At 43.5% G+C, this 26,056-nt stretch overlaps 1 protein-coding gene across 2 annotated transcripts in view; it reads left to right on the top strand.

Moving 5' to 3' along the window:
- The window catches only part of LOC112266895 (ras GTPase-activating protein 2), a 42,437-nt gene that overhangs the window by 1,770 nt on the left and 14,611 nt on the right, over positions 1-26,056 (top strand). For both annotated transcript variants that reach the window (XM_024444802.2, XM_024444803.2), the window contains exons 2-16: positions 1,695-1,818; positions 5,714-5,817; positions 5,940-6,034; positions 9,031-9,107; positions 17,596-17,679; positions 17,821-17,893; positions 18,155-18,231; positions 19,002-19,103; positions 20,968-21,118; positions 21,593-21,741; positions 21,847-21,961; positions 22,143-22,217; positions 22,327-22,450; positions 23,230-23,336; positions 25,687-25,773. In XM_024444802.2, coding sequence (XP_024300570.1) covers positions 1,695-1,818; positions 5,714-5,817; positions 5,940-6,034; positions 9,031-9,107; positions 17,596-17,679; positions 17,821-17,893; positions 18,155-18,231; positions 19,002-19,103; positions 20,968-21,118; positions 21,593-21,741; positions 21,847-21,961; positions 22,143-22,217; positions 22,327-22,450; positions 23,230-23,336; positions 25,687-25,773 — 1,544 coding nt within the window. The remainder of the gene's footprint in view (positions 1-1,694; positions 1,819-5,713; positions 5,818-5,939; positions 6,035-9,030; positions 9,108-17,595; positions 17,680-17,820; positions 17,894-18,154; positions 18,232-19,001; positions 19,104-20,967; positions 21,119-21,592; positions 21,742-21,846; positions 21,962-22,142; positions 22,218-22,326; positions 22,451-23,229; positions 23,337-25,686; positions 25,774-26,056) is intronic.

The raw sequence follows: 26,056 nt of genomic DNA, 5'->3' as shown, positions 1-26,056 counted from the left end.
CTCCCCCTCTCTCTGGCTCTGATGCTCACTTCTGCAGATGCTATCATGCATGTACAAACAAGCACACACGTTGACATGCACACCAGCACAAAGTCATCATAGGTGTGCATATAAGCAAAATAAATGAACGCATTATTCACTTGCGTGCGTGTGCACAGACAACGGCTGCAAAACAAATGAAAGTTTCACTACCATGCATTGATGAGCACCCAGGAAGCAAGATTTTAAAAATTGAGGAACTACCCTTGGTAAGAAACTGTTTGCCATCTTACGAAACCTTTCTTCTTCCTCTTGGGGTTTCTGTTTATGTCTTAAACTAAAAAGTGTCAATGGAAGTTGTAGTCTATTCGGTACAAACAGAGAAGTTTGTAGTAGTGTGGCGTTTGCTCTTTGACCTCTTGCCTCCATTTCTACAGCGACCAGTGCTTTTTTTTGTTTTTTGTGAGGATGGCGTTGAGGAGGTTAGCGAGGGCTTGAACTCCCCTGCATGTCGGGCTCACCGGGGCTTAGTGGTAGCTCAGGGCTCTGCTGTAGGTTTTCACAGCCCTTTTCTGGGATTAGACATATTAATAGCCTGTTAAAGAGCCTGATCCCTGATTCTGGCTTTTCCCCATTAAAGTCTGCTCACCCTTATATATCCCTCCCGACCTCTCGGACCAATTTAGACTGCTGTCAACCACTTCACACGGAATAATCTTGTGGTTCACAGCTTCACACATTGGACTCAGTGAAAGTTGTGAGAGACATGCTAATATTGTTTTGATTTAGTCATGTGTGAAACTATTTATTACTGTATGTCATAGTCTTTTTGGAATTGAATGAAAGTACAGTGTTTATTGTAAATTCATGCAAACAGGAACCTGGTAGCGCTCTATAGAGCAGATGTAGACACAGAGCTCTATTACTTGTAGTGTGCAGTCCTTATGGTGCTGTAGTATATCCATTTTAGAGGGCATTTGCTGCTGTGCTGTTGATCCAGGTGCAAGCAGTGTACCTGGCTGGAGATTTCCGAGGTGTTTCACATTTGTGAATCAGCACTCCACTGTCAGAGCCAGGAGCATGCTGGGAGGAAGTTGATGTGCTGTGTCTTTGACCACATCTTACGTGATGCTCAACTCTCAATTTAGGCCACATCCACCCTGTGCGCCCCACACCTTGCCACCCCAGCCAGGCTTACTGTCACTCACACAATCCATTTTCGTCCACTCAGGGAGTCCTGAGTTCCATATCCTCATTTATCCAGGCTGAATACATAAATTCAATTACAAGGCCTCTAACATGCCACATCATGAAGTTGTCGAAATCAAAAAATAAATCTTCAAAGAAGTCCTAACTGAACACACTTCAGTTGAAACATTAGGGTGTTTTTTATGATTTAAATCAGGGCTGTTCAATGTCAGTCCTGGAGAGACATAAAAACCACTTCTGGTTTTCATCCTCTCCTAATAAAGTACTATTTCAGACCTGGAACACCAGGTGAGTGCAATGAACTACCAGGTAGAAAAACAGAATCCAGAAGTGTTTAGGCCTTCCAGGACCGGAATTGAACAGTGCTGATTTTAAATGTTCCCATTTAGTATTCTCAACCATATTAACAGCAGGTCGATAGAAATAGACATAATTGCCAAGGTGTCATAAGTCTGTTTTCCACATTAGCCCCACCTGGCTCTGACCCTCTCCTCCATATCCTGCAGGTGAAGGCAAGAACCTGGGTCCCTGTTCGGGGCCCAACCGACAGCGGGACCTCTGCACCTTCTGCACCATCAGCCTGGACCAGGAGGAGGTGTTCCGGACCAAGGTGTTTGACAAGAGCCTCAGGTAACAACCATTTAGTAGTATTATATAGCCTATGCCATTTAGCAGATTCTTTAATCCAAAGCAACACAGCCGTGTGCATACATTTTACGTATGGGTCGCCCAGGGATCAACCCCACAACCCTGGTGTTGCTATTGCAATGCTCTACCAACTGGGCCACAATCTCCCTCCATCATCAGAGACTTGTCCCGAAGCCACTCCTGCGTTGTCTTGGCTGTGTGCTTAGGGACGTTGTCCTGTTGGAAGGTGAACCTTCGCCCCAGTCTGAGGTCCTGCGTGCTCTGGAGCTGGTTTTCATCAAGAATCTCTCTGTACTTTGCTCCATTCATCTTTCCTTTGATCCTGACTAGTCTCCCAGTCCCTGCCTCTGAAAAACATCCCCACAGCATGATGGCCAGGTTTCCTCCAGATGTGACGCTTGGCATTCAGGCCAAAGAGTTCAATCTTGGTTTCATCAGACCAGAGAATGTTGTTTGTCATGGTCTGAGAGTCCTTTAGGTGCTTTTTGGCAGACTCCAAGCAGGCTGTCATGTGCCTTTTACTGAGGAGTGGCTTCCGCTTGGCCACTACCATAAAGGCTTGATTGGTGAAGTGCTGCAGAGATGGTTGTCCTTCTGGAAGGTTCTCCCATCTCCACAGAGGACCTCTGGAGCTCTGTCAGAGTGACCATCGGGCTTTTGGTCACCTCCCTGACCAAGGCCCTTCTCCCTCGATTGCTCAGTTTGGACAGGCAGCCAGCTCAAGGAAGAGCCTTGGTGGTCCCAAACTTCTGCCATTTAAGAATGATGGAGGCCACTTTGTTCTTGGACCTTCAATGATCCAGAAATGTTTTGGTACCCTTTCCCAGATCTGTGCCTCGACATAATCCTTTCTCGGAGCTCTACAGACAATTCCTTCGACCTCATTGCTTGGTTTTTGCTCTGAAATGCACTGTCAACTGGGATCTTATATAGACTGGCGTGTGTGTGTGTGTGTGTGTGTGTGTGTGTGCCTTACCAACTCATGTCCAATCAATTGAATTTACCACAGGTTGACTCCAATCAAGTTGTAGAAACATCTCAATGATGATGATCAATGAAAACAGGGTACACCGAGCTCAATTTCGAGTCTCATAGCAAATGGTCTGAATACTTATGTAAATAAGGTATTTCTGTTTTTTACATGTTAATACATTTGCAAAGATTTCTAAAAACCCGTTATAGTTTTGTCATTATGGGGTACTGTGTGTAGATTGATGAGAAAAACAATTAATTGAATCAATTTTAGAATAAGGCTGTAATGTAACAAAATGTGGAAAAAGTCAAAGGGTCTGAATACTGAATACAGCACACCCTGCAAGAACAGGGCAGTGAAGATGTTGCTCTTGTCATGTTAGCCTATGTTGCACTACTGTTATGGTTGCTGGCATGAGGTGATATCATTTGATTTGTAACATCCTCTTCCTGCAGGGCCCAGATCTTTTTGCATTGATCATTTTGTGTCAGATGTCATCATGCAGGCCAATAACAGTATCCTTTCCTTACCATCTCTCCTAATGTTGAAATGTTTTTCACGGTCGATGTGGTGTCATGTAACACCATTGAAAACTTAACACTTTAGCTTATATGTTTATTGTAACCTGGAGATGACCAGGACTGCCTCCCCAACTAGACACAGCTTGAGTCCAGGAAGAACAGAAGGACTGAGTTGTTTGTGTGGGCGTAGTGTCAGTTGGGCAACACCAGACGAGGACAATATTAGCAAGGCTAAGTCGTCTACGAAGAGAGCAGCCATATTTGATTTGAAATGAACTATGCTGCTTACAAGCTCCCCATTCAGAGAGATGTGTGGGGGAGATGGACACGGGTAGAACCTCGTTCATCTCACTGTAAATACACGGTGCTCGTCTTCTCTAGGTATTTCACAACGGATAGCTTTTTTTTTCTCTCTCTACTGTTGCGAACCCGCCGTTCAAAGGGCTCCTTTTACTGTGTCTAAGGAAGTGTATCCTCCCACACTCTCTTTCTCTCTCTCTCTCTCGATGCATGGCCTTTCATATGGCTTTAAGACTTGTAGAATCTCTCTCTCTGCAGAATCCCAAGGATGTTTTCTCCTGCCACTGTCATGTTGCACAAAGTTGTCATGTGAAAACAATTGTAGTGTAGTGGCTATACCACATTACTCTATATTTATGGGGATGTTAAAGGAAAATACCACTCAAACTATAGAAAACGTTTCAAAATACAGAAAGAGTCACTGTACAATGATACTATGACACTTTCTGCATTTTGGAAGTTCTATATCTTGATTGCTGAAAAGCAAAACATTTGGAACTGTATCAAAAGTGGACTAATGAAGCAAATACCAAAATATTTTGAGTGGAATTTTTCTTTAAGGTTAGGATGTGTTCTGTTGAATCTAGGGTTTATCCATTATGCCGATTCTGTTGCAAAACGTTTCTTAAATGGAATTGAACTAAGCGAAATTGGGAGGGACCTACCTACCTGAATTTGTCCAATAGAAACTCGTTTTCTTTGAAAAACCCAACTGTTTGGACTAATGCTTACACCTGTGTTCTGTCTGAGAGGGGGGGAATGGGAGATCGAAAGAGGAGAGTGTGTGTGATCGAAAGAGGAGGTACTGTGTATGTGTGTGGAGGCTACAAGTGCGTAATTCCATGTGATTATGTGCACAAACTGGAGGATGCGTGGGTGTCTGCAGCCTGGAAGTGTTGCCAAACCCTCACTGTGGAAATGACAGGCAAAACATTTCACCAACCATGCAATACTGCATAGAGGGTAGCCTTACTTGAACACTGCTTTTATGAACAGATCATAGTGTTATTAGCACTGTTTGACTTTATTAAGATAATGGAACATGTCTGTCAGTTGTCCTGTTTTCATACTAGTCTGTCATACTCCTGCTAGCCACGCTTAAACCTGCTTAGCTTCTACTGTTTTGAGAAGGCTGCATAATGGTGCAGCTAACAGCCATTCTGGCTTCTCTTTACATAAAATAGGCCTCATACCAAGGTAACAATGTAGCATAATAACCATGTAACAGGCTAGTAACTACGCAGTTATGGTACATTACCATAAATGTATTGTCTTGGAAAATATAAGTGGCAAGTATGTAACTGTCTGTTAGGCTCAGGGCTCTTGCTCAATTGTCTTAAAACATCTGTCCTCGCCTCCATTATACGTATCTGAAAGAACTGACCAGGTGAAGCCAGCCTAGTGATGCACTTCCACCATATTGTTTTCACATAGCAACTCTTTTCCCATCTGTGAAATTGATGGGGAGGAGAGAATGGATTTAAGCAGTTGAGATTGGGCTCAGGACTGATAGCGAGACCCAATCTAAAAAAACAAAAAATCTAATTGGAAAAGGTTAGGTTGCAACAGCTCATTTTCAAAACATTCTCTCCTGTCGGCCCATGCCTTTTACTGAACACAAATGACCCCGGTCAGAGCTGGATGGTACAGCTGCTTGGCACCCTCTCCCTCTCGGCCTGCTCTTCCAAGCCACTTGTATGCTGGTCAGTCTGTCCTAGGAGACCTGGCCATCACAGCGCTAGGCTATATTTAGCACCTGCTGTTTAATGATTGCTGATGGAGGGCGGTCTATGCATAAGGCCTTGGTTTGTGTTGTCATCGGTGTGTTGTCTTCTGTCCCTTCAAAAAGTAGCCTGGTCCCAGATCTGTTTGTCTTGCATGCTCCTTGTCACAAGTTGTTTGGCAAAACTCCAAAAACTGTTCTAGGATCAGGCTAATCAGTCATAAACCTTTTCCAATCAAAAGCCAACAAAGTTTTCAGTAAATGTTCCCTTTCCACAGTGGTCAGCCTGTTCTCTGAACGTAGCCTTAAGATTGCGTTTTGCTCTTCACTAAAACGACTTCCTGTGTGGTTGTTTTTCAGCCCTTTCTATGGCGAGGACTTCTACTTTGAGATCCCACGACCATTTCAGTGTTTGTCCTTCTACGTATTCGCCAAGGGTGTTTTTCAAAGGGACCTGCCTGTCGGTGAGTAGGAACTGACACACACTCATATATATATATATATACACACACACACAGGTACCCTATGCTTTCAGCTGGATGATTTCCAAGTATGTTGACTTCTGTCTGTCCATGTGTGTTTTCAGGGAAAGTGTCCATCCGGAAGGAGGAACTGTGTAAATTCAGTGGGAAGGAGCACTGGTTTGGCCTGCAGCCCGTAGACCCTAACTCTGAAGTCCAGGTGGGTGTCAGTCAGACAGTGTTCAGACATCTTTATATGTACCCAGTTGGTTTGGGGAGAAAAGCTCATCTTCTAGTCATTGTGCTACTTCTTGTATGAGGTCATTCAGCTGCCATAAGGGTGTCCAATGCTATTGATTGTAGTTAGTCACCAGTCAGACATTTGGCTTGGTCCAACTGTCTCTGTAGCAGACACCACCTCCTCACATCCTGTTGTATTCTCTCTATGCTGAGAGGCTTGGTAACTGGGCTGAGAGGCTTGGTAACTGGGCTGAGAGGCTTGGTAACTGGGCTGAGAGGCTTGGTAACTGGGCTGAGAGGCTTGGTAACTGGGCTGAGAGGCTTGGTAACTGGGCTGAGAGGCTTGGTAACTGGGCTGAGAGGCTTGGTAACCGGGCTGATTCACTGAGGCTCTAGCTCAATTCATTTATAAATCAGTTCTCACATCATCTCCTTCCCTTCATCTGCACTGATTAGAAAAGACATGACTGGAGAAAACAATATGGTGGAAGCTCATTGGTTGGCTTTCACCTAGTCATTTCTTTCAGATTAGTGATGAGGAGAGGATGCACTTTTTAGAAAATGTTTTTCTGATGTCAGGACTTCTGGCTCAAAGTGGGGGGGGACGGAAAGACTGAAAGAAAAAAAAACTAGGACTTCTGCTCTCCAAGATGTATCCATTTGCTGGTCTTACTTCCGCTGTCCGAGGTGTATCCATTTGCTGCTCTCTTTAAGCGTCTGCCCTGGCTGAAAAGCTACGGTTACATAATGGTGTCATTAACCCGGTGGTGAGTGTTTTTTTTTTTTTTTTGTTTGTTCTTGAGTGATGAAGATTTTAGGACACTGAAATCTGTCGGAGAACTGGCTGAAATAACCCTGTGTCCTACTGCCACAGCATCCTGAACAGACCTAAGCCAGCAGACATGTTACCCAATCACTGTAGGCTGTGTAGGACAGTTCCATGTAACCCTATTTCACTCCAGTTGTAGCATTTCATGCCTAGCGGGTGCCCTAGTCTGGGCTATTCTGAGGAGTGTTTTTCTACAGTAACTCACTCTGAAGATGACCAGGGCTGCCTCTCCAACAAGAGACACCGCTTGAGTCCAGGAAGAACGGAAGGACACTGAGCCGAGTTGGCTGTGTGTGTGTGTGTCTGTGGGCGTAGTGTCAGTTGGGCAACACCAGACGAGGACAATATTAGCTAGGCTAAATCTTCTACAAAGAGAGCAGCCATATTTGATTTGAAATTAACCGTGCTGCTTACAAGCTCCCCATTCAGAGAGATGTGTGGGGGAGATGGACACGGGTAGAACCTAATGTTTCTGGTTCCAGTCTCGCTCTTCTCGCTGTAAACACGGTGCTCGTCTTCTCTAGGTATTTCACAACGCACAGCATTTTAATTTTTTTATTTACTGTTGCAAACCCGCCGTTCAAAGGGCTCCTTTTACAGTGTCTAAGGAAGTGTATCCTCCCACACTCTCCCCTGTCTCTCATTCTTTCGCTCTCTCTCTCTCTCATTTGCTCTCTACCCCTTTCTTTACTTTTCTCTTTAGCTCTCTCTCTCTACTCCTCTCTCTCTCTAACTGGTCTTTCCCTCTCTGCCTCTGCAGAATCCCAAGGTTGTTACCTCCTGCCACTGTCACGTTGTACAAAGTTGTCATATGTGAAAACAATTGTAGCGGAGTGGCCCTAGTCTAGGCTATCATGAGGAGTGTTTGCTACAGTGACTCACTCCGAAGTAGGTGTTCTATGTCTTGTTACATCAGTGATGGACTGCATTGTGCTTGTGTTCTCTCTCTCTCTGAGAAAGGGGTTGAAATTGATGTAGCAACTGAGTGCAGTCGGTGAGAAGAGCAGGAGTGGGTTAGAGGTGCTATCTCCTGTGTGGTTGTTGGTACAGATTGGAGTATGTTGAAGTTGCCCTTTTAGAAGTCGCCTGTTTCTGGGTTTCCCGGCCTAATGCTTAAGTTTAGGCCTTGGGGAGGGTAATCTGTTCCAAGATCTGAGCCAAGTGGCTACTTGTACGTGGACCTGATAGTACAGTACAGAACAATACAGGCCAAGACATGTTTTGAAGGTGCGTGGCAGTGATTTCGGTTGCTTTCATTAGGGCATGTGTCAAAAAAAACTTAGTCCAGGTAGTTCTTCCCTGTTACAGTTCCTTCGTTTGGTGTCTGATAAACATGACCCTGGTGACATTAGCTCAGCCCAGCAGGCATGCCAGGGTAATTCTCACCATGTTGGCCAAGGCTTATCTTCCATTAGCGACCACGTAAGCGACAACAATCACTATCTGAGCTCAACTCGTAATGTACTGCGGAGGGGAGAGTGAGTGCTTGCTGGTATTTTTTTGTTGTTGTTTTTGTTCTTTCTGCCTCTTTCTGACACTTCCGAAGGCGAGGCAGCAGCCTTCACCACATCCGACCTGATAAAGACTGAGCGTTGGTTCACATGACAGCAAGCTGTGGCTTATCACACACCCTGATGCACACACAACCACTACTAACCTGAAGCCACCATAGAGAAAGACTGGGGAGGTTAGGAGTCAGCCAAAGACCTTACTCATATCCACCACTTTAGAATGAATGTTTAACTCATTCATAGAGTAGGCTGCACTATGAATGTAACCTAACCTCTAAAAGTCAATTATAAACGTATGTTCAGAGAGGACACCTTTGACCCAGGCCTCTCTTTTGTAGTACCCCTTGTTACAGCAGCCATGGCTTATTTAGAATGTCTTGTGAATAGATTCATATAATAGATGAATTTTACTCATTTGGTAACTTTGACTTGCAAAATACTGTGCTCTACCTGTACCTCTCCCTCTGAGAGTGAATGAAGGAATGGGACACACCTACTCAACTTTTTTTCCCTTTTGTTTTCATACAGTACTCATTTGCATAGGATCTGGCATTTATCACCAATGTTGATAAGAGAAACACTGACAATCCTGTTGACTCTCAATATGCTCTGATATTGTGACGTCTCTCCTCCTAGGGAAAGGTCCACCTGGAGATGCGTCTGAATGAGCTGATCATAGAGAATGGCTCCATGTGCCAGCAGCTACTGGTCCGGTGAGTATACTGATCCAGGGTCAGATTGTTTTCTTCTCCCTAGTGGGTAAGGTTAGGATGGGGGGGATATAATATAACCTGATCCTAGATCTGTGGTTAGGGGCACCTACTACCTCAAGAAGCATTGGAGGACTTTAACACAAGTACATTAACATATGTGGACTTTCTCTATGCAGTCTTATTTGCTGTCAATACAGCCTTTTGTTTCTGGCTTTGTCTGGGCTAGATCACCCAATGCCATAAAGCCTCCTAGTCAGGCACCAACAGGCTCTAAGGAGCCAGAGCCCAGAGACCCAACCATGGTTTACCCTCTCTTCTGTTCCCTTACCGCAGCTGTTTTCTCCTACTCTGGAATTCACCTCTGCTGTGTTCATTTTCAACATCCTCCAGTCGACACATACACACACACAGCTCTCACAAACAACCTGTGTCTCCTCTGTTGGAGTTTGACAGTGCATCCTACTGTAGTGCTGTCCCTGAGCACTTCCTTTGGCATTGCGTGTATGTTTGCATTTCCAAGAGATCGTCATCTCGTGTGTGTTAGTCAGTGGATGATGTTGTTGCTCGTCGGCACTCATTCAAACCACGGCGAGCAGGTTAATGAGGAGGAAGTGATGGCATCTCGACAGGAAACTGCTCTAGCACTGCTCCCACCTCTGTGGCCGCTGGTGTCTCAAAACCACGGTGTGTCATCGATAACTCTTCACTGTTAATGGCCCTCTACCCTGCCCCATCACTGTGGGAGGATTAGGGTGGCAAAGCTAATGCTCATTGCCATATTGCTATTGTCATAATGCAATTGCCATATTTTCTGTTAATCTATGGTGACTTGGGCAATTTATACTTGAATAACTTTTTATTTTTAAGTATTCACTGTTAATATACACTGAGTGTACAAAACATTCAGAATACCTGCTCTTTCCATGACAGACGTTTTTGATTTGTTAAAAAAGTTTGAAATATCCAATAAATGTCGTTCCACTTCATGATTGTGTCCCACTTGTTGTTGATTCTTCACAAAAAAATACAGTTTTATATCTTTATGTTTGAAGCCTGAAATGTGGCAAAAGGTCGCAAAGTTCAAGGGGGCCGAATACTTTCGCAAGGCACTGTAGGTAGAGTTAAAGTGACTGCATAGATAATAAACCGAGAGTAGCAGCAGTGTAAAAGAGTGGTTTGGGTAGCCATTTTGATTAGCTGTTCAGGAGTCTTATGGCTTGGGGGTAGTTGCTGGTAGCAGAGAGAACATACAATGACTTTGGTGGCTGGAGTCTTTGATCATTTTTAGGGCCTTCATCTGACACCGACTGGTATAGAGGTCCTGGATGGCAGGAAGCTTGGCCCCAGTGACGTACTCGGACGTACGCACTACCCTCTATGGCGCCTTCTGGTCGGATGCTGAGCAGTTGCCATACCAGGCGGGGATGCAACTGGTCAGGATGCTCTCGATGATGCAGCAGTAGAACTATTTGACTATTTGAGGATCTGGGGACCCATACCAAATCTTTTCAGTCACCTGAGGGGGAATAGTCTTTGTCATGCACTCTTCACGACTGTCTTTGTGTGTTTGGACCATGATAGTTTGTTGGTGATGTGGACACCAAGGAACTTGAAGCTCTCAACCTGCTCCACTGCAGCCCCGTCGATGAAAATGGGGGAATGCTCGGTCCTCCTTTTTCTGTAGTCCACAATCATCTCCTTTGTCTTGATCACGTTGAGGGAGATGTTGTTGTCCTGGCACCACACGGTCAGGTCTCTGACCTCCTCCCTATAGGCTGTTTCATCGTTGTCGTGGTGATCAGGCCTACCACTGTTGTCATCGGCAAACTTGATGGTGTTGGAGTCATGCCTGGCCATGCAGTCATGGGTGAACAGGGAGTACAGGAGGGGACTGAGCACGCACCTCTGAGGGGCCCCTGTGTTAGGATCAGCATGGCAGCTGTGTTGTTTCCTACCCTTACCACCTGGAGGTGGCCCATCAGGAAGTCCAGGATCCAGTTGCAGAGGGAGGTATTTAGTCCCAGGGTCCTTAGCTTAGTGATGAGCTTTGAGGGCACTATGGTGAACGCTGAGCTGTATTCAATGAATAGCATTCTCACAGGTGTTCCTTTTGTCTATGTGGGAAAGGGCAGTGTGGAGTGCAATAGAGATTGCATCATATGTGGCTCTGTTGGGGTGGTATGCAAATTTGATTGGGTCTAGGGTTTCTGTGATAGTGTTAATGTGAGCCATGACCAGCCTTTCACAGCATTTCATGGCTACAGACGTGAGTGCTACGGGTCGGTAGTCATTTAGGCAGGTTACCTTAATGTTCTTGGGCACAGGGACTATGGTGGTCTGCTTGAAGCATGTTGGAATTACAGACTCAGTGAGGGAAAGGTTGAAAATGTCAGTGAAGACATTTGCCAGTTGGTCAGCGCATGTTCGGAGTACACGTCCTGGTAATTCCTGTGGCCCTGCAGCCTTGTGAATGTTGACCTGTTTAAAGGTCTTACTCACATCGGCTTCGGAGAGCATGATTACACAGTTGTCCGGAACAGCTGATGCTCTCATGCATGCTTCAGTGTTACTTGCCTAGAAGCGAGCATAGAAGTAATTTAGCTTGTGTCACTGGGAAGCTTGGGTCTGTGCTTCCCTTTTGTAGTCTGTAATAGTTTGCAAGCTTCCGAAGAGCGTCTGAGCTGGTGTAGAAGGATTCCATCTTAGTCCTGTACGGGCGCTTTGCCTGTTTTATTGTTATTGTTCATTGATTGCGGTCTTAGTGCCAGCATCAGTTTGTGGTGGTATATAGACGGCTACGAAAAATACAGAAACTCTCTACGTAGATTGTGTCGTCTACAGCTTATCATGAGATACTCTACCTCAGGTGAGCAAAACCTTGAGGCTTCCTTAGATTTTTTGCACAAGCTGTTGTTTACAAATATACATAGACTGCGACCCCTTGTCTTACCAGAGGCTGCTGTTCTATCCTGACGAAAAAGCTTAAAACCCGCCAGCTGTATGTTATTCATGTCGTCATTCAGCCACGACTCGGTGAAACATAAGATATTACAGTTTTCAGTTTCCCGTTGGTAGGATATACGTGATCGTAGTTCGTCTATTTTTTTATCGATCGATTGTACGTTGGCTAATAGGGCCGATGGTAGGGGTAGATTACCCTCTCGGCGATGGATCCTTACAAGGCACCCGGACCTTCATCCTCGATACCTCTTTCTCCTTCGAATGACTTGGATGAGGGCCTTGTCGTGCATCTGAAGTAAGTCCTTCCCGTCTGACTCGTTGAAGAAAAAGTGTTCCTCCAGTACGAGGTGAATAATCACTGTCCTGATATCTAGAAGCTCTTTTCGGTCATAAGACACAGTGGCAGAAACATTATGTACAAAATAAGTTACAAATAACGCAAAAAAAACACACAAATGGTTACAGGATCGTAAAATGGCAGCCATTTCCTTCGGCGCCATTCTCATTTTTCCCAGCAGCGTTGGTACGGTGAGAATGGAATGGCATCAAACACATGGAAACTATTGTTTTATGTATTTGATACCATTCCACACATTCCCCTCCAGCCATTACCACGAGCCCGTCCTCCTCAATTAAGATGAGACAACAACCTCCTATGCTTTGAATGGGGTATGGTATTTGGTGCCAGGGCGCACTGGTTTGTGTCAAGAACTGCACCGCTGCTGGGTTTTTGACGTTCAACAGTTTCCTGTGTGTATCAAGAATGGTCCACCACCCGAAGGACATCCAGCCAACTTCACACAACTGTGGGAAGCATCCCTGTGGAATGCTTTTCAGCACCTTGTAGAGTCCATTCACTGAAGAATTGGGGGGGGTCTGTACGCAACTCAATATAAGGAAGTTGTTCTTAATGTTTTTACACTCCGTGTGTGTCCATGAGTTTCTAGTGGATAGACCACATGGCTCAAGAGAATATTGTCTAATTATTAAAAAGCATTAATCAACTATGGCATTATTTTCAATGGACTCTGCAACTCTTCCAGCTTTTTTCACAACTGCCACCAGTTTGATGGCAAAAAATGTGCTGAACAAATACATATTGACATAGTGAAATAGGTGTGTAAAATATGTATTTTATATATTAAACACCAATGCTTTTAAAGGTTTAAGGTTTATTTAGGATGAATGTTTTACAGGTTTGTCATTCAATTGTTATTATTTAATTGTTTTACATGTGATAAGGCCTCACAGGGCTAGAGATAATTAGACGTGTGATAATCTGAAGTACCCAAAAACGCCACTAAATTACATTTTATAATATCCCCCCCAAAAAAACTTGGAAGTTAATGAAATTCTTGTAGTTTACTGGTAAACTTAGAAAGTTTACAGTGATATACCCTCCCTTTGCAACCCTAGGGAGGACACACACAGGCACACACACTTGTGTCACTTTGTGCACTGTTGTTGTCTGTGTCACTGCTACATGCACTGACTGGGCTATGGTAGCTGTTTATTCGTCCCATGGCTGAGTGAGTGGTTTGGGAATATTGTCATGACACCTTATGCCCAAGACAAACCATGCCTACACTTCCTGTCTTTCTGCCTGTCTCTTTTCTGACAGTTGGCTAATTTGTTATTCATTTGTTCATTCATTCACACTTTTGGTTGCGTCCTGTGCTACTAATTTGCATTGCATCCTGTCTAGTGTTTACCTAGGCCTTATTCTGGAAATATGACCTGCCCAGTCAGGATGTGCTGCTACCCTCAATCGAGATTTGTTTTGTCAGTTGGATACTTGTTGTAAAAGTGTACTAGCCTTACTTTAAAAATAAAATAAAACAATAACTTGACAACTTAACATCTCCAGCACCACCAGAACATCAACATACACTATATACAGTGCATTCAGACCCCTTGACCCTTTCCACATTTTGCTACGTTACAGCCTTATTCTAAAATGAATGAAATAGTTTTTTTTACCCCCTCATCAATCTACACAGGTCCAGGACCAGGTCTCTCTTGGAAAAGAGATGTTATCTCAATGAGAAAAAAACCTGTATAAATAAATACAACTCACAATACCCCAGCAGTCCCTGCTCCCTGCTGCTGAAAAACATCCCCACAGTATGATGCAGCCACCACCATACTTCACCCTAGAGATGGTGCCAGGTTTCCACCGGACGTGACACTTGCATTCAGAGTTCTTAGTTTCATCAGACCAGAACCTTGTTTCTCATGGTCTGAGAGTCTTGAGGTGCCTTTTGGCAAACTCCAAGTGGGCTGTATTGTCTATTTTTACTGTGGTGTGGCTTCTGCATGGCCATTTTACCATAAAGGCCTGATTGATGGAGTGCTGCAGAGATGGTTGTCCTTCTGGAAGGTTCTCCCATCTCCACAGAGGAACTCTAGAGCTCTGTCAGAGTGACCATCGGGTTCTTGGTCACCTCTCTGAACAAGGCCCTTCTCCCCCGATTGCTCAGTTTGGCTGGTCGGCCAGCTCTAGGAAGAGTCTTGGTGGTTCCAAACTTCTTCCATTTAAGAATGGAAGCCATTGTGTTTTGGGGGACCTTCAATACTGCAGACATTTTATGGTACCCTTCCCCAGATCTGTGCCATGACCCAATCCTGTCTCGGAGCTCTACGGACAATTCCTTCGAACTCATGGCTTGGTTTTTGCTCTGACATGCACTGTCAACTGGGATCTTATATAGACCGGTGTGTGCCTTTCCAACTCATATCCAGTCAATTGAATTTACCACAGGTGGACTCCAAGTTGTAGAAACATCTCAATGATGATCAATGGCAACAGGAAGCGCCTAAGCTCAATTTCGAGCAGTGGTGGAAAAAGTACCCAATTTTCATACTTGAGTAAAAGTAAACATACTTTAAAAAAAAAAATTATTCCTCAAGTGAAACTAATACTAAATACTACTTGAGTAAAAGTCTGAAAGTATTTGGTTTGAAATATACTTAAGTATCAAAGTAAAAGTATAAATAATTTAAAATGTCTTAAGCAAACCAGACAACACTTTTTTGAGAGCCAGGGGCACAGTTCAACACTCAGACAAATTTCACAAACAAATCATTTGTGTTTAGTGAGTCTGCCAGATCCGTAGGGAAGACTAGGGATGTTCTCTTGATAAGTGAATTAGACTATTTCTGTCCTTGCAAGTATTAAAAATATCAGGAGTACTTTTGGGTGTGAGGGTAAAATGTAAGGGGTAAAAAGTACTAAAGTCATGTAGTAAAGTCAAAGTAGTCAAAAATAAATGGTAAAGTACAGACCCAAAACAACTATTTAAGTAGTACTTAGTATTTTCACTTAGGTACTTTACATCACTGATTTCTAGTCTCAAAGCAGAGGGTCTGAATATTTACACCACCGTTCAAAGGTCGGGGTCATTTAGAATGTCCTTGTTTTTGAAAGAAAAGCACCTCTTTTTTTTGTCCATTTTTAAAATAACATCAAATTGATTACAGTGTAGATGTTGTAAATGACTAATGTAGCTGGAAATGGCTGATTTTTAATGGAATATCTACATAGGTGTATAGAGACCCATTATCAGCAACCATCACTCCTGTTCTAATGGCACGTTGTGTTAGCTAATCCAAGTTTATCATTTTAAAAGGCTAATTGATCATTAGAAAACCCTTTTGCAATTATGTTAGCACAGCTGAAAACTGTTGTTCTGATTTTTAAAGAAGCAATACAACTTTAGAGCATCAGGAGCATCAGCATTTGTGGGATCGATTACAGGGTCAAAATGACCAGAAACAATGCACTTTCATCTGAAACTCTTCAGTCTATTCTTGTTCTGAGAAACGAAGGCTGTTCCATGTGAGAAGCTGCCAGTTGAGGACTTGTGAGGTGTCTGTTTCTCAAACTAGACACTCTAATGTACTTGTCCTCTCGCCTTCAAATGAGTGGATTTGGTTGGCTATTTCAGCAACACGTTGCTGACAGGTGTATATAATTGAGCACACAGCCATGCAATCTCCATACATTGGCAGTGGAGTGACCTGTACTGAAGAGCTCAGTGACTTTCAACGTGGCACCGTCATAGGATGCCACCTTGTCAACAAGTCAGTTCATCAAATTTCTGCCCTGCTAGAGCTGCCATGGTCAACTGTAAGTGCTATTTTTGTGAAGTGGAAACGTCTAGGAGCAACAACGGCTCAGCTGCAAAGTGGTAGGCGACACAAGCTCACAGAACAGGACCCTGAGTGCTGAAGCGTGTAAAAATCTGTCCTCGGTAGCAACACTCACAACCGAGTTCCAAACTGCCTCTGGAAGCAACGTCCGCACAAGAACTGGTCGTCGGGAGCTTCATGAAATGGGTTTCCATGGCCGAGCAGCCGCACACAAGCCTAATGTGCAATGCCAAGCATTTGCTGAAGTGGTGTAAAAATCGCTGCCATTGAACTCTGGAGCAGTTTTAACACGTTCTCTGGAGTGATGAGTCACGCTTCACCATCTGGCAGTCCGACGGACCAATCTGGGTTTGGCGAATGCAAGGAGAACGCTACCTGCCCGACTGCATAATGCCAACTGTAAAGTTTGGTGGAGGAAGAATAATGGTCTGGGGCTGTCTTTCATGATCCGGGCTAGGCCCCTTAGTTCCAGTAAAGGGAAATCTTAACGCTACAGCATACAATGACATTCTAGATGATTCTGTGCTTCCAACTTTGTGGCAACAGTTTGGGAAGGCCCTTTCCTGTTTCAGCATGACAATGCCCCCATGCACAAAGCGAGGTCCATACAGAAATGATTTGTCTTGATCGATGTGGATGAACTTGACTGTCCTGCACAGAGCCCTGACCTCAACCCCATCAAACACGTTTTGATGAATTGGAACGGTGACTGCGAGCCAGGCCTAATTGCCCAAAATCAGTGCCCAACCTCACTAATGCTCTTGTGGGGCTGAATGAAAGTCCCTGCAGCAATGTTCTAACATCTAGTGGAAAGCCTTCCCAGAAGAGTGGAGACTGTTATAGCACCAAAGGTTGGACCAACTCCATATTAATGCCCATGATTTTGGAATGAGCAGATTTTGGGATGAGCAGGTGCCCAGATACTTTTGGTCATGTATTGTAAGTGAAAATGGCAAGATTCTATGTTTTGTAGTTAAAAAGATTGAGGAAGATAAGTGTTTCCAATGACCTCCTCAACCGATTTTTATTAGATCATTAGTAGGTAATGACTACTCATAATTGGTTAAAATCACACAATTCACTGGAAATGTATCTTCCTCTATCTTTTTTTTTTTTTACTTCATAACATAGAAATGTGCCATTTTCACATGTTGGTTAGGGGTGGTGCTGGAGGTGATGAATAGGAAGTTTAAAAATTGTGACATTTCCCTTTTTAATGAATCTACAAAAATGTCATGTGCATGTTTTACAGTTTTTGTAGCATGCATATGTCATCTATGTGGCACATTGTGAGTGGTAGGTCAGATAGTCAGAACACAGTAAATTGATCTGAGAAACACTAATGTCAATCTCCCGTTGCTTTTGTCTCCCCCAGGATAATAGAATGCCAGGGCTTGCCTCTGATCAGTGGACAGAACTGTGACCCGTATGCCACTGTCTCGCTCGTTGGGCCTGCCAGGTAAGACTCGACTACCGTCCTCTGCAGTGGAACATAATTACGGGCTCACTTCAATTTTAGGCATTATTTAATTTTTTATTCTTTCATATAGACCCCCATGAGAAAGGTTTGAGTATATTTCTGACTCTTCTGTCACCTTAGGTTTGACCAGAAGAAAACAAAAGTGAAAAAGAAGACCAGTGACCCTCAGTTTGAGGAAACTTTTTACTTTGAGGTAAATGTAATTTACATCTTGCAGCTCATGTCTTCTCAGTTTTCTTCCAAATTGAAGAAAACTGACTAAAACAGGAAGGGACAACCAGGACTTGTCCATTTAAGAAATGCTCACATTAGTTTTTCATTCCAAAAACATTTTAAACCATTTTCCGTTGCATGCCTTAATGAATGCAACTTAGGTGTCTGTCTGATTTTTGACAATTCATGAGTTGTTATTTGCTGGAGAAGACTGTAAATAACGTCTTGTTGATGTCCCCAGGTCACAAGGCCCAACAGTTACACAAAAAAGTCTCATTTCCAAGTAGAGGAGGAAGACATTGAAAAGCTGGAGATCAAGTGAGTGTGCCATCTCTTCTTGTTTCCTCTTCTTTTCATTCCTCTCTTGTTTTCTTTCCTCTTTCTTCCTTCAATTTTCTCTTATTTTTCCCTCATCTTTCTGCTATGTTTGCTCTTCTCTTCTTCTTTTTTTTACTTCTCTTTTTCCCTCCATTTTCCTTCTGACCTTTTTGACAGAACATCTGTGGGTTGGTTTTTCCCCACACTGGCAAACAGACCACCATACCTCCATCTCTCTGGAGTGACTTGTCATCTGTAGTCGGGAGAGGGTTTTCAGTGTGTTTTGAATTAAACCAGATTTGATTGTAATTGTGTTTGTCACAACAGGTGTAGTGTGTGTAATGCAAAAATGGTGGTTAAGGATCTGTGGGGGTTGTCTCTGTTTGCATCACTTACAGCGGACTGACACATAGCTCACTGGGTTTACAGTGGGGTAAGACTAGGCTGGGCAGAGAGGTAAACACGCATGCATGACTTTCAGGTTTGGATTTGAGGTGATTTTAATCGCATGTGTATTTTTCAAGTGTACTGCAATTTGTATATTTCACACAGGTAAAGACCAACACTTCAGTGTATTTTGTGTTTGTGTTATATCTATGTGGTTGTGTTTTCTGTGAGTGTGTCAGTCAGCCAATGGTGAAGTGGTATGTTTGGAAAGGGAAGGGGCATTGGTCCCTTATTTGTAGATAAAATGAAAGTTAACGTGTATTTGCAAATATCACATTCAATTAGTATGTGTGATTGGAATCTCTCTCTGTGCTCCTCTGCAGAGTTGACTTGTGGAACAATGGGAATTTGGCGCAGGATGTTTTCCTTGGGGAGACGCGGGTATCTGTCAAGATTCTACGAAATGACCACATACACAGGGCCTGGTAAGAACGGTGACATCGCAGGTTCACCTCGCACATTTGTCTTCCTGATGCTTCCGAGCCAGGTTTCTCGGGAGATTTCACATACTGACACACCAATATGCAAAGGTGCATGTAGCATTCGCGTGCCCATAGGAGCCCACAGCTCTCACTTCTAACTACACACTCAAACGCACTGATTGCATCCTAAATGGCACCCTATTCCTTATACGCACTTAATTGGGTGACTTTTACACGCATCACTCACATGGACATGTTGTGCACTCACTGCACGCAGCCACACGCCTGTTGCTGCTTCTAATCCCAACCTGAAGAATGTAATCTGACTGCAGCGCTAGCTAGCTATCTGACATGAATGGGCTGATTTAGCAGATGACAAGGACAGATACGGGGACGTGACACAGAGGCTCTTACGTACTCCGCTGCGACTCGCCTCGTTTTATCAGCTACCAGAATCCGACGCTCCTACGTCACACCCCTCACAGTGCTGAGTTTCTTTCCGCGTAGATCCATGGATGCTAGATCAGATCTGCACATTGTAGGGCGGCTGTTAAAGAGCTGGGCCAATACTCAGAAATAATCTGGGAAGGAGTACTGCTGATCTAGGATCAGGTCCCCCCCCCCCGTCCGTCCGTCCGTCCGTCCATATAGTCTTATTCATTATTAATCTGAACAAAAATATAAATGCAACAATTTCAAAGATTTGACTTAGTTACAGTTCATATAAGGAAATTAATATTGAAATAAATTAATTAGGCCCTAATCTACGGCTTTCACATGACTGGGGGGGCCTTGGAGGACATAGGCCCACCCACTGGGGAGCCAGGCCCAGCCAATCAGAACGAGTTTCCCCCACTAAAGCGCTTTATTACAGACAGAAATACTCCTCAGCACTGATTGGCTGTAAAATGCTCCTATTGATTTCTCCTGCCGGAGCGGCATCTGTTGTCAAACTGGGAAAACTGTTCTGACTTTTATCTAGTGAAAATCGCTCTGTCATTTCCTGGTTGCTAAAATTCGATACTGTTAGCTCAATTTCAGTTTATCTGAGAAAACAAGCACTGAATAGTGTAGGGAATCATTGTACCGTCTAAATTGTAACACAACAAATATTGTTTTTACAGCTGTTTTGTAGCTGGTAGACCAAAACCGAAAGTTGCTTTCGGTTTTGGTCCACCAGCTTTAAACAGTGGTTTCAAACAGCTGTTTTCAAAATGATAAACAATTCTGTGTAGCACCTGGAGATTAACCTGTGCCAGATCCTGTCCCCCAGTCTAGCAACTCTATATCTGTGTTAACTTTTGACCGGTTCCTTCCTTTGTGTCCTCAGACTGCTTTGAACACTGCGATGGTGGCGTTCTGTAAACAGTGTGTGTGCGCGCATCTAGGTGATAAGGGATTATGCAGATACTGATCTATGCGTTTGGCATGAGGGCTTTGAGAATAGTGTGTAGAGAGAGGGAGAGAAAGGGAGGGATGATCGTTACATGCACACTGTAACATACAGACCCACAACTATACAATTATTTAGCAGATGTTATTCCGGGTGTAGTGAAATGCTTGTGTTCCTAGCTCCAAAAGTGCTGTAGTATCTAACAATTCACAAAAATATACACACATCTAAAAGTAAAATAATGGAATTAAGAAATATATAAATATTAGGATAAGTAATGTCGGAGTGGCATTGACTAGAATACAGTTTATACATATGAAATGAGTATCATTTGCATCTCACCACTAGGGTTGTGAAATTCTGGTAAATGTGCAAACCAACTCACCACTGTCAAAAACAAATGTGTCGGTTGGTCATCACTCTGTATAGCTGACTGGGTGTGTTTTTGTTGGGTGTCTTTCCCCTGGTCCACAGGTATCTCCTCCAGCCCAAAGGGAACGGGAAGTCCAAGACAGACGACCTGGGCTCTCTGAGGCTCAACGTAACCTACACCGAGGACAATGTGCTGCCATCCGCCTGCTACACACCGCTCTGCACGCTGCTGCTCAAGTCCCCAGACATTAAGGTGCTAACCTCAGACCTGTCTAATTCACATACCTGCTCCTGTCTGTCGGTCTGTCTGAATGGTACATTATGCTCATTAAGGAACTTAAAGGAATTGCTTGTTGATACTTCCAGTCATTGCACTAACGCTAGTTAGCTTTGGCTCGCGAAACTACCTCTAACTTCCTTCATACTGGACATAAAAATGGGAAGTAGATAAAGGGCATCATTGCCAAAATCCCGAAGTCTCACTTAAAGGAAGAAAGTTGTGAGTGTACAATAGAGGACGCGTAGGACCGACAATCGGTTAAAACTGGTCAAACATCGCCTACGGCCCCCACATTGTATTCCACACCGTTGCCAGTAATTTGTCATGAGTGGTGGCTGTATACATGTGGAATTGCAGTCAACCAATAACCATTAGTGGCTGACCAATCATCGCTCACGGTATGGTGCCTTTATCTCTGTCTCTATTTATCGCTCTTCTCCGTCTCAGCCCATCTCGGCGTCAGCGGCCCACATTCTGGGGGACATCTGCAGGGAGAGGTATGAGGCGGTGCTGCCCGTGGTCCGCCTGCTGCTCCACCACAGCCGCCTGGTGTCCTTCGTCTCCGCCATCGCTGCCCTGGAGCTGGAGAACACTCAGTAAGTAGTACACACTTCTCTTCGGCCCTATGAGCTCTGGGAAAAAGTAGTGCTCAATAAAGTGAATAGGTATCCTGACCTCTGAACCCGGTCTTGTCTGTCTAGGGAGGCCAACACCATTTTCCGTGGCAACTCCCTGGCAACACGCTGCATCGACGACATGATGAAGATTGTAGGGCGGAGCTACTTGACAGTCACCCTGAAGCCTGTATTGGATGAGGTAATGTACATCATATGTTACCTAGGTAATGATGTGAGCAAATTGATTATATCATAGATTAACACAGATCCTAAGAAGTAAGCCGTGCTATGAACCAAATCATAAAAGCTCATTAGCCTAGGAACAACATGTTTGAAAATGCATTCAAAACTCAGCATAACATCTTCAATTTCTTTTGTAGATTTGTGAATCAAACAAAACCTGTGAGATTGACCCGATCAAACTGAAAGAGGGAGACAACGTTGAGGTCAACAAGGTACAGTATACATTTGTCCGGTGCATCGCAAGCTTGCTATCAGTATATTGTGGGGTGGTATACAGAATGAAGTGTTAATAAGCGACGTGTGTGTCTGTCCTCTCTACAGGAGAACCTGCAGGGGTACGTTCAGAAGGTGTTCTCGTCCATCACCCAGTCCAGCTCCAGCTGTCCCCCGCTTATGTGTGACGTGTTCCGCTCGCTGCGTCAACTGGCCTCCAAGCGGTTCCCAGGTGAGCAGGGCATCACGCGCATCTTTATTCTCTCTACTCACTATCATCCTACCTCCTCATCCTCAGCATGATTTCAAAATTCCGGAAAACTTTCCAAAGTTCCCAGGTTTAAAAAAAACTCTTTGGTGGTTTGTCGAACTTTCCGGGAAGGTTTCTGGAGTTTTGTAACCCTATTCCTCAGTCACAGCTCTCTCATCGATACTTACTGTGCCTCATCACATTAGAGAGAACTTCCACTAACCACAAAAATGTTTCTGAGATGTTTTCATACCGCAAATATCGAGTTGATCTCGTATAGATCCTGTTGTAAGCATTTGTGTAGACTGGTCCAGGTCTCTATCCAAAAGAAAAGATGATAGATTAGATTCAGAAATATTATGCCAGTCTTTCCCAAGTATTATCTAGTTACTTTATCAGAGTCTTTTTTTTAATATAAAGTATCTTCCATCAGTAAGCAGCATGTTGTAGAGACCATGTCCACCATGAGGTGGAGCCAGAAGCCTGACTAAAGTGCAGGAGGTTGTCCCGTAGTATGACAGAGGCCCTTCAAGTAAAAGCTTGTGTTGGAGCTTGGTGTAAGTCATGTTCTCATTAACCACCATGCTTACACGAATTGGCACCTTTTTTAAAGGGATAGCTCACCCAAAACAAAAAACGACATCCTTGTTTTTTTTTACCATTGAGCAGTCAATGGATAAGGACAGGGAGCAAGCCGAGCTTTGGTTTTCTTTTTCCTTCACCTGTCTCCTCCTTCTCTCCCTTCCTCCTCTCCCCTGCAGATGATCCTCATGTCCAGTATTCGGCGGTCAGCAGCTTCGTGTTCCTGCGCTTCTTTGCCGTTGCCGTTCTCTCGCCACACACCTTCCAGCTCCGCCCACACCATCCTGTGAGTATGCCCATATGCCTATATTTTTTTTACTTTTGTGTCACATCGGAGGTATCCCTTGTGTTTACGCTGTAGTGATATGGTATAGCTACTTAGATGTGAAGTACTCCCCCTATATTCATTTGCAGCAACGCCTCACATTTTTTCTACTTACCCAGAGTTAGTGCAAGATTCTCATGGATACCATTTTTATGTCTGCATGGAGTTTGAAGTTAGCATTTGCTAACTAGCATTAGCACAGTGACTGAATTGCTAACTTGCATTCGCACAGTGACTTGAAGTCTTTGGAAGCAGCTAGTTATAGGAACAGCTAGCAGCAATGGCTAGTTAGCAATGGCTTGCGAAACTTCCTTAAACGTCCTTCAAACTGCACACAGAGACAAAAATGGTATCCATGAGTTCATCTGACTCTAGGTAAGTAGCAAAAGGGCTTCATTGCCAAACTCTTGCACTATCCCTCTTCATGCATTTGAGTAAGATGTTCTTTAAAAATAAAAATCACAGGTGACGACCTCAGTCATTCTACAAAAAAAAAATTGAACATCCCAAATATCACACTCTTCCATGAACAAATCGCTCCAGCAGCAACAAAGAAAAACAAACATTGAAATCCAGGAACACCTTTGTAAAGTGGCAGGGTAGCCTAGAGGTTAGAGCGTTGGACTAGAAACCGGAAGGTTGCAAGTTCAAATCCCCGAGCTGACAAGGTACAACTCTGTCATTCTGCCCCTGAACAGGCAGTTAACCCACTGTGAAAATAAGAATTTGTTCTTAACGGACTTGCCTAGTTAAATAAAGGTAAAATAAAAAGTAGGCTAGGACAATGGCTAAACCAAGCTTGAAACATCAGTCAACTGTTTTATAATAAAGTTGCACTAGGTCTAGCCTTCTACTGAATTTTTAGCCAAGTTATTCTAATGAATCCCATGTAGCCTATGATATTACTGTGTTGGCCTAATTAGCATTTTACCATGTCAATTATTAGTAAATGTACCTGTACTGTAGCCTAAATGTTAGAATTTGGTCCTACAGGTGATAGGCCTATTTTTTTGTGTGCAAAATCCCAGGACAATCCTTTCACTTAGATTACTGCAGTAAGCCCATACCCAAGTTCTCTTAAGGGATCTGTGGTTGAACATGAGCATCGTTAAAAGCATTTCAGACCATTTAAATACAGTAAGAGTCTGTGAATGATATTTACTCCAGAAGTACATGCTCATTGGTCCTTAAAAAGGACGTTTAGAGAATCTGTAATCGATTTAGGATGGTGCGGTGAGGGACCAGAGGGGTGTGTGTGTGTGTGTGTGTGTGTGGTACTACTCTCCTCTAATCTGCCGGCCAGTGGTTGTGTATGAAGTGTTGTTGATGCTGAAGACTATTAGACCTCTGAGGAGATGGAGGTTTGCCTTCTATCATTCCCAGAAGGTCATCTTCAGATGGAGCTGAAGGGAGAATTCGTAACGGGGAGAATTCTGTGGCAAGCTGAAACTCCTTTGAAACCAGGGCTGACTAAGAAGCCATTTAGCACAGCAGAACTAAGTAGCAGTGGCTTTAAATGTGAAATGTACATTCACTGTAGGCCTACATCATACAACACACATACTGTACATGTTGCATGCAATGATGTAATTACATGCATGTACATTGGAATTTCACTTATTTCCAAAATGGCGGAATGGTGTGTAGGCTACCCAAATTTGCTATGTTTGTCAAATGATTTATGTTAGTAAAATAACTGTTCCATAATAAGAGATGACAAAGGCTGAACAAGAAAAAAATGCTTAGTAATTCTTGAATCTCAAAAATGGCATATTTGGAAGGGTAGATTACATAAGTGTTTTTGATTTAATTCCTGGGGGACGCTCGGGGAGAGCACATTTTTATTCTAACCCAGCAATTACACATCTGATTCGAATACTCAACCTATCATCAAACCCTTGATTGACTGAGTTAGAAGTGTTTAGTACTGGGTTAGAACAAAAAATGAGGGTCCCCATGACTGATTTGAGAAACTTGATTAGATTCCAAAAAATGTTTTGATGCATATTCACATAAGCTGACTGTTTTTACACTGATTTCTGAAAAATGTGTTTCCCAATCATTGGGAAACACATTTTTGTGATATAAACGGTCATATTCATTAGGCCACGCAACGGATAGATTTATAAACACAACAACAACAAAAAACATTTTGAAATGGCAATGAGAATGAGTGTTTAATTGACAATAAGTTATTGGACAAGCACAGCTAGTCCCTCCCCATTTAAAAAAAAACATAAAAAATGTATTCCGTTCGGTGCCTTAAAACATGACCCTGGTATTTGACGTCTTTTGTACACTCATCTGTCAGGACCTAGAGGTCTCCCGAACACTCACTCTAATCTCCAAGACCATCCAGACTCTGGGGAGCTGGGGTAGCCTGTCCAAAAACAAACTGGTATGTATTCATGTATGTCTGTCTTATCAGCCTGTCACCATGCCCACCAATCAATTTATCAATCTTCCCTTGTGTGTCTATCAGTCAGTCAACATGTCCATCATATCATTCATTCCCACTGGGCACATCAGTTGAAGGTCTATTTTTGATAAACATTTGGTTGAGTTGTCAACTAATGTGAATTCAACGTCAAATCAACAAAACATTTCACCATGTCATTGGATTTATGTTAAAAGTCGACAACAACAAAAAAGACAATGCCCTTATTGATGACTTTTTGCAA

This window comes from Oncorhynchus tshawytscha, linkage group LG14 (assembly GCF_018296145.1).
Source record: "Oncorhynchus tshawytscha isolate Ot180627B linkage group LG14, Otsh_v2.0, whole genome shotgun sequence".
Taxonomy (NCBI): domain Eukaryota; kingdom Metazoa; phylum Chordata; class Actinopteri; order Salmoniformes; family Salmonidae; genus Oncorhynchus; species Oncorhynchus tshawytscha.
This window is presented reverse-complemented; position numbering and strand designations above follow the sequence as displayed.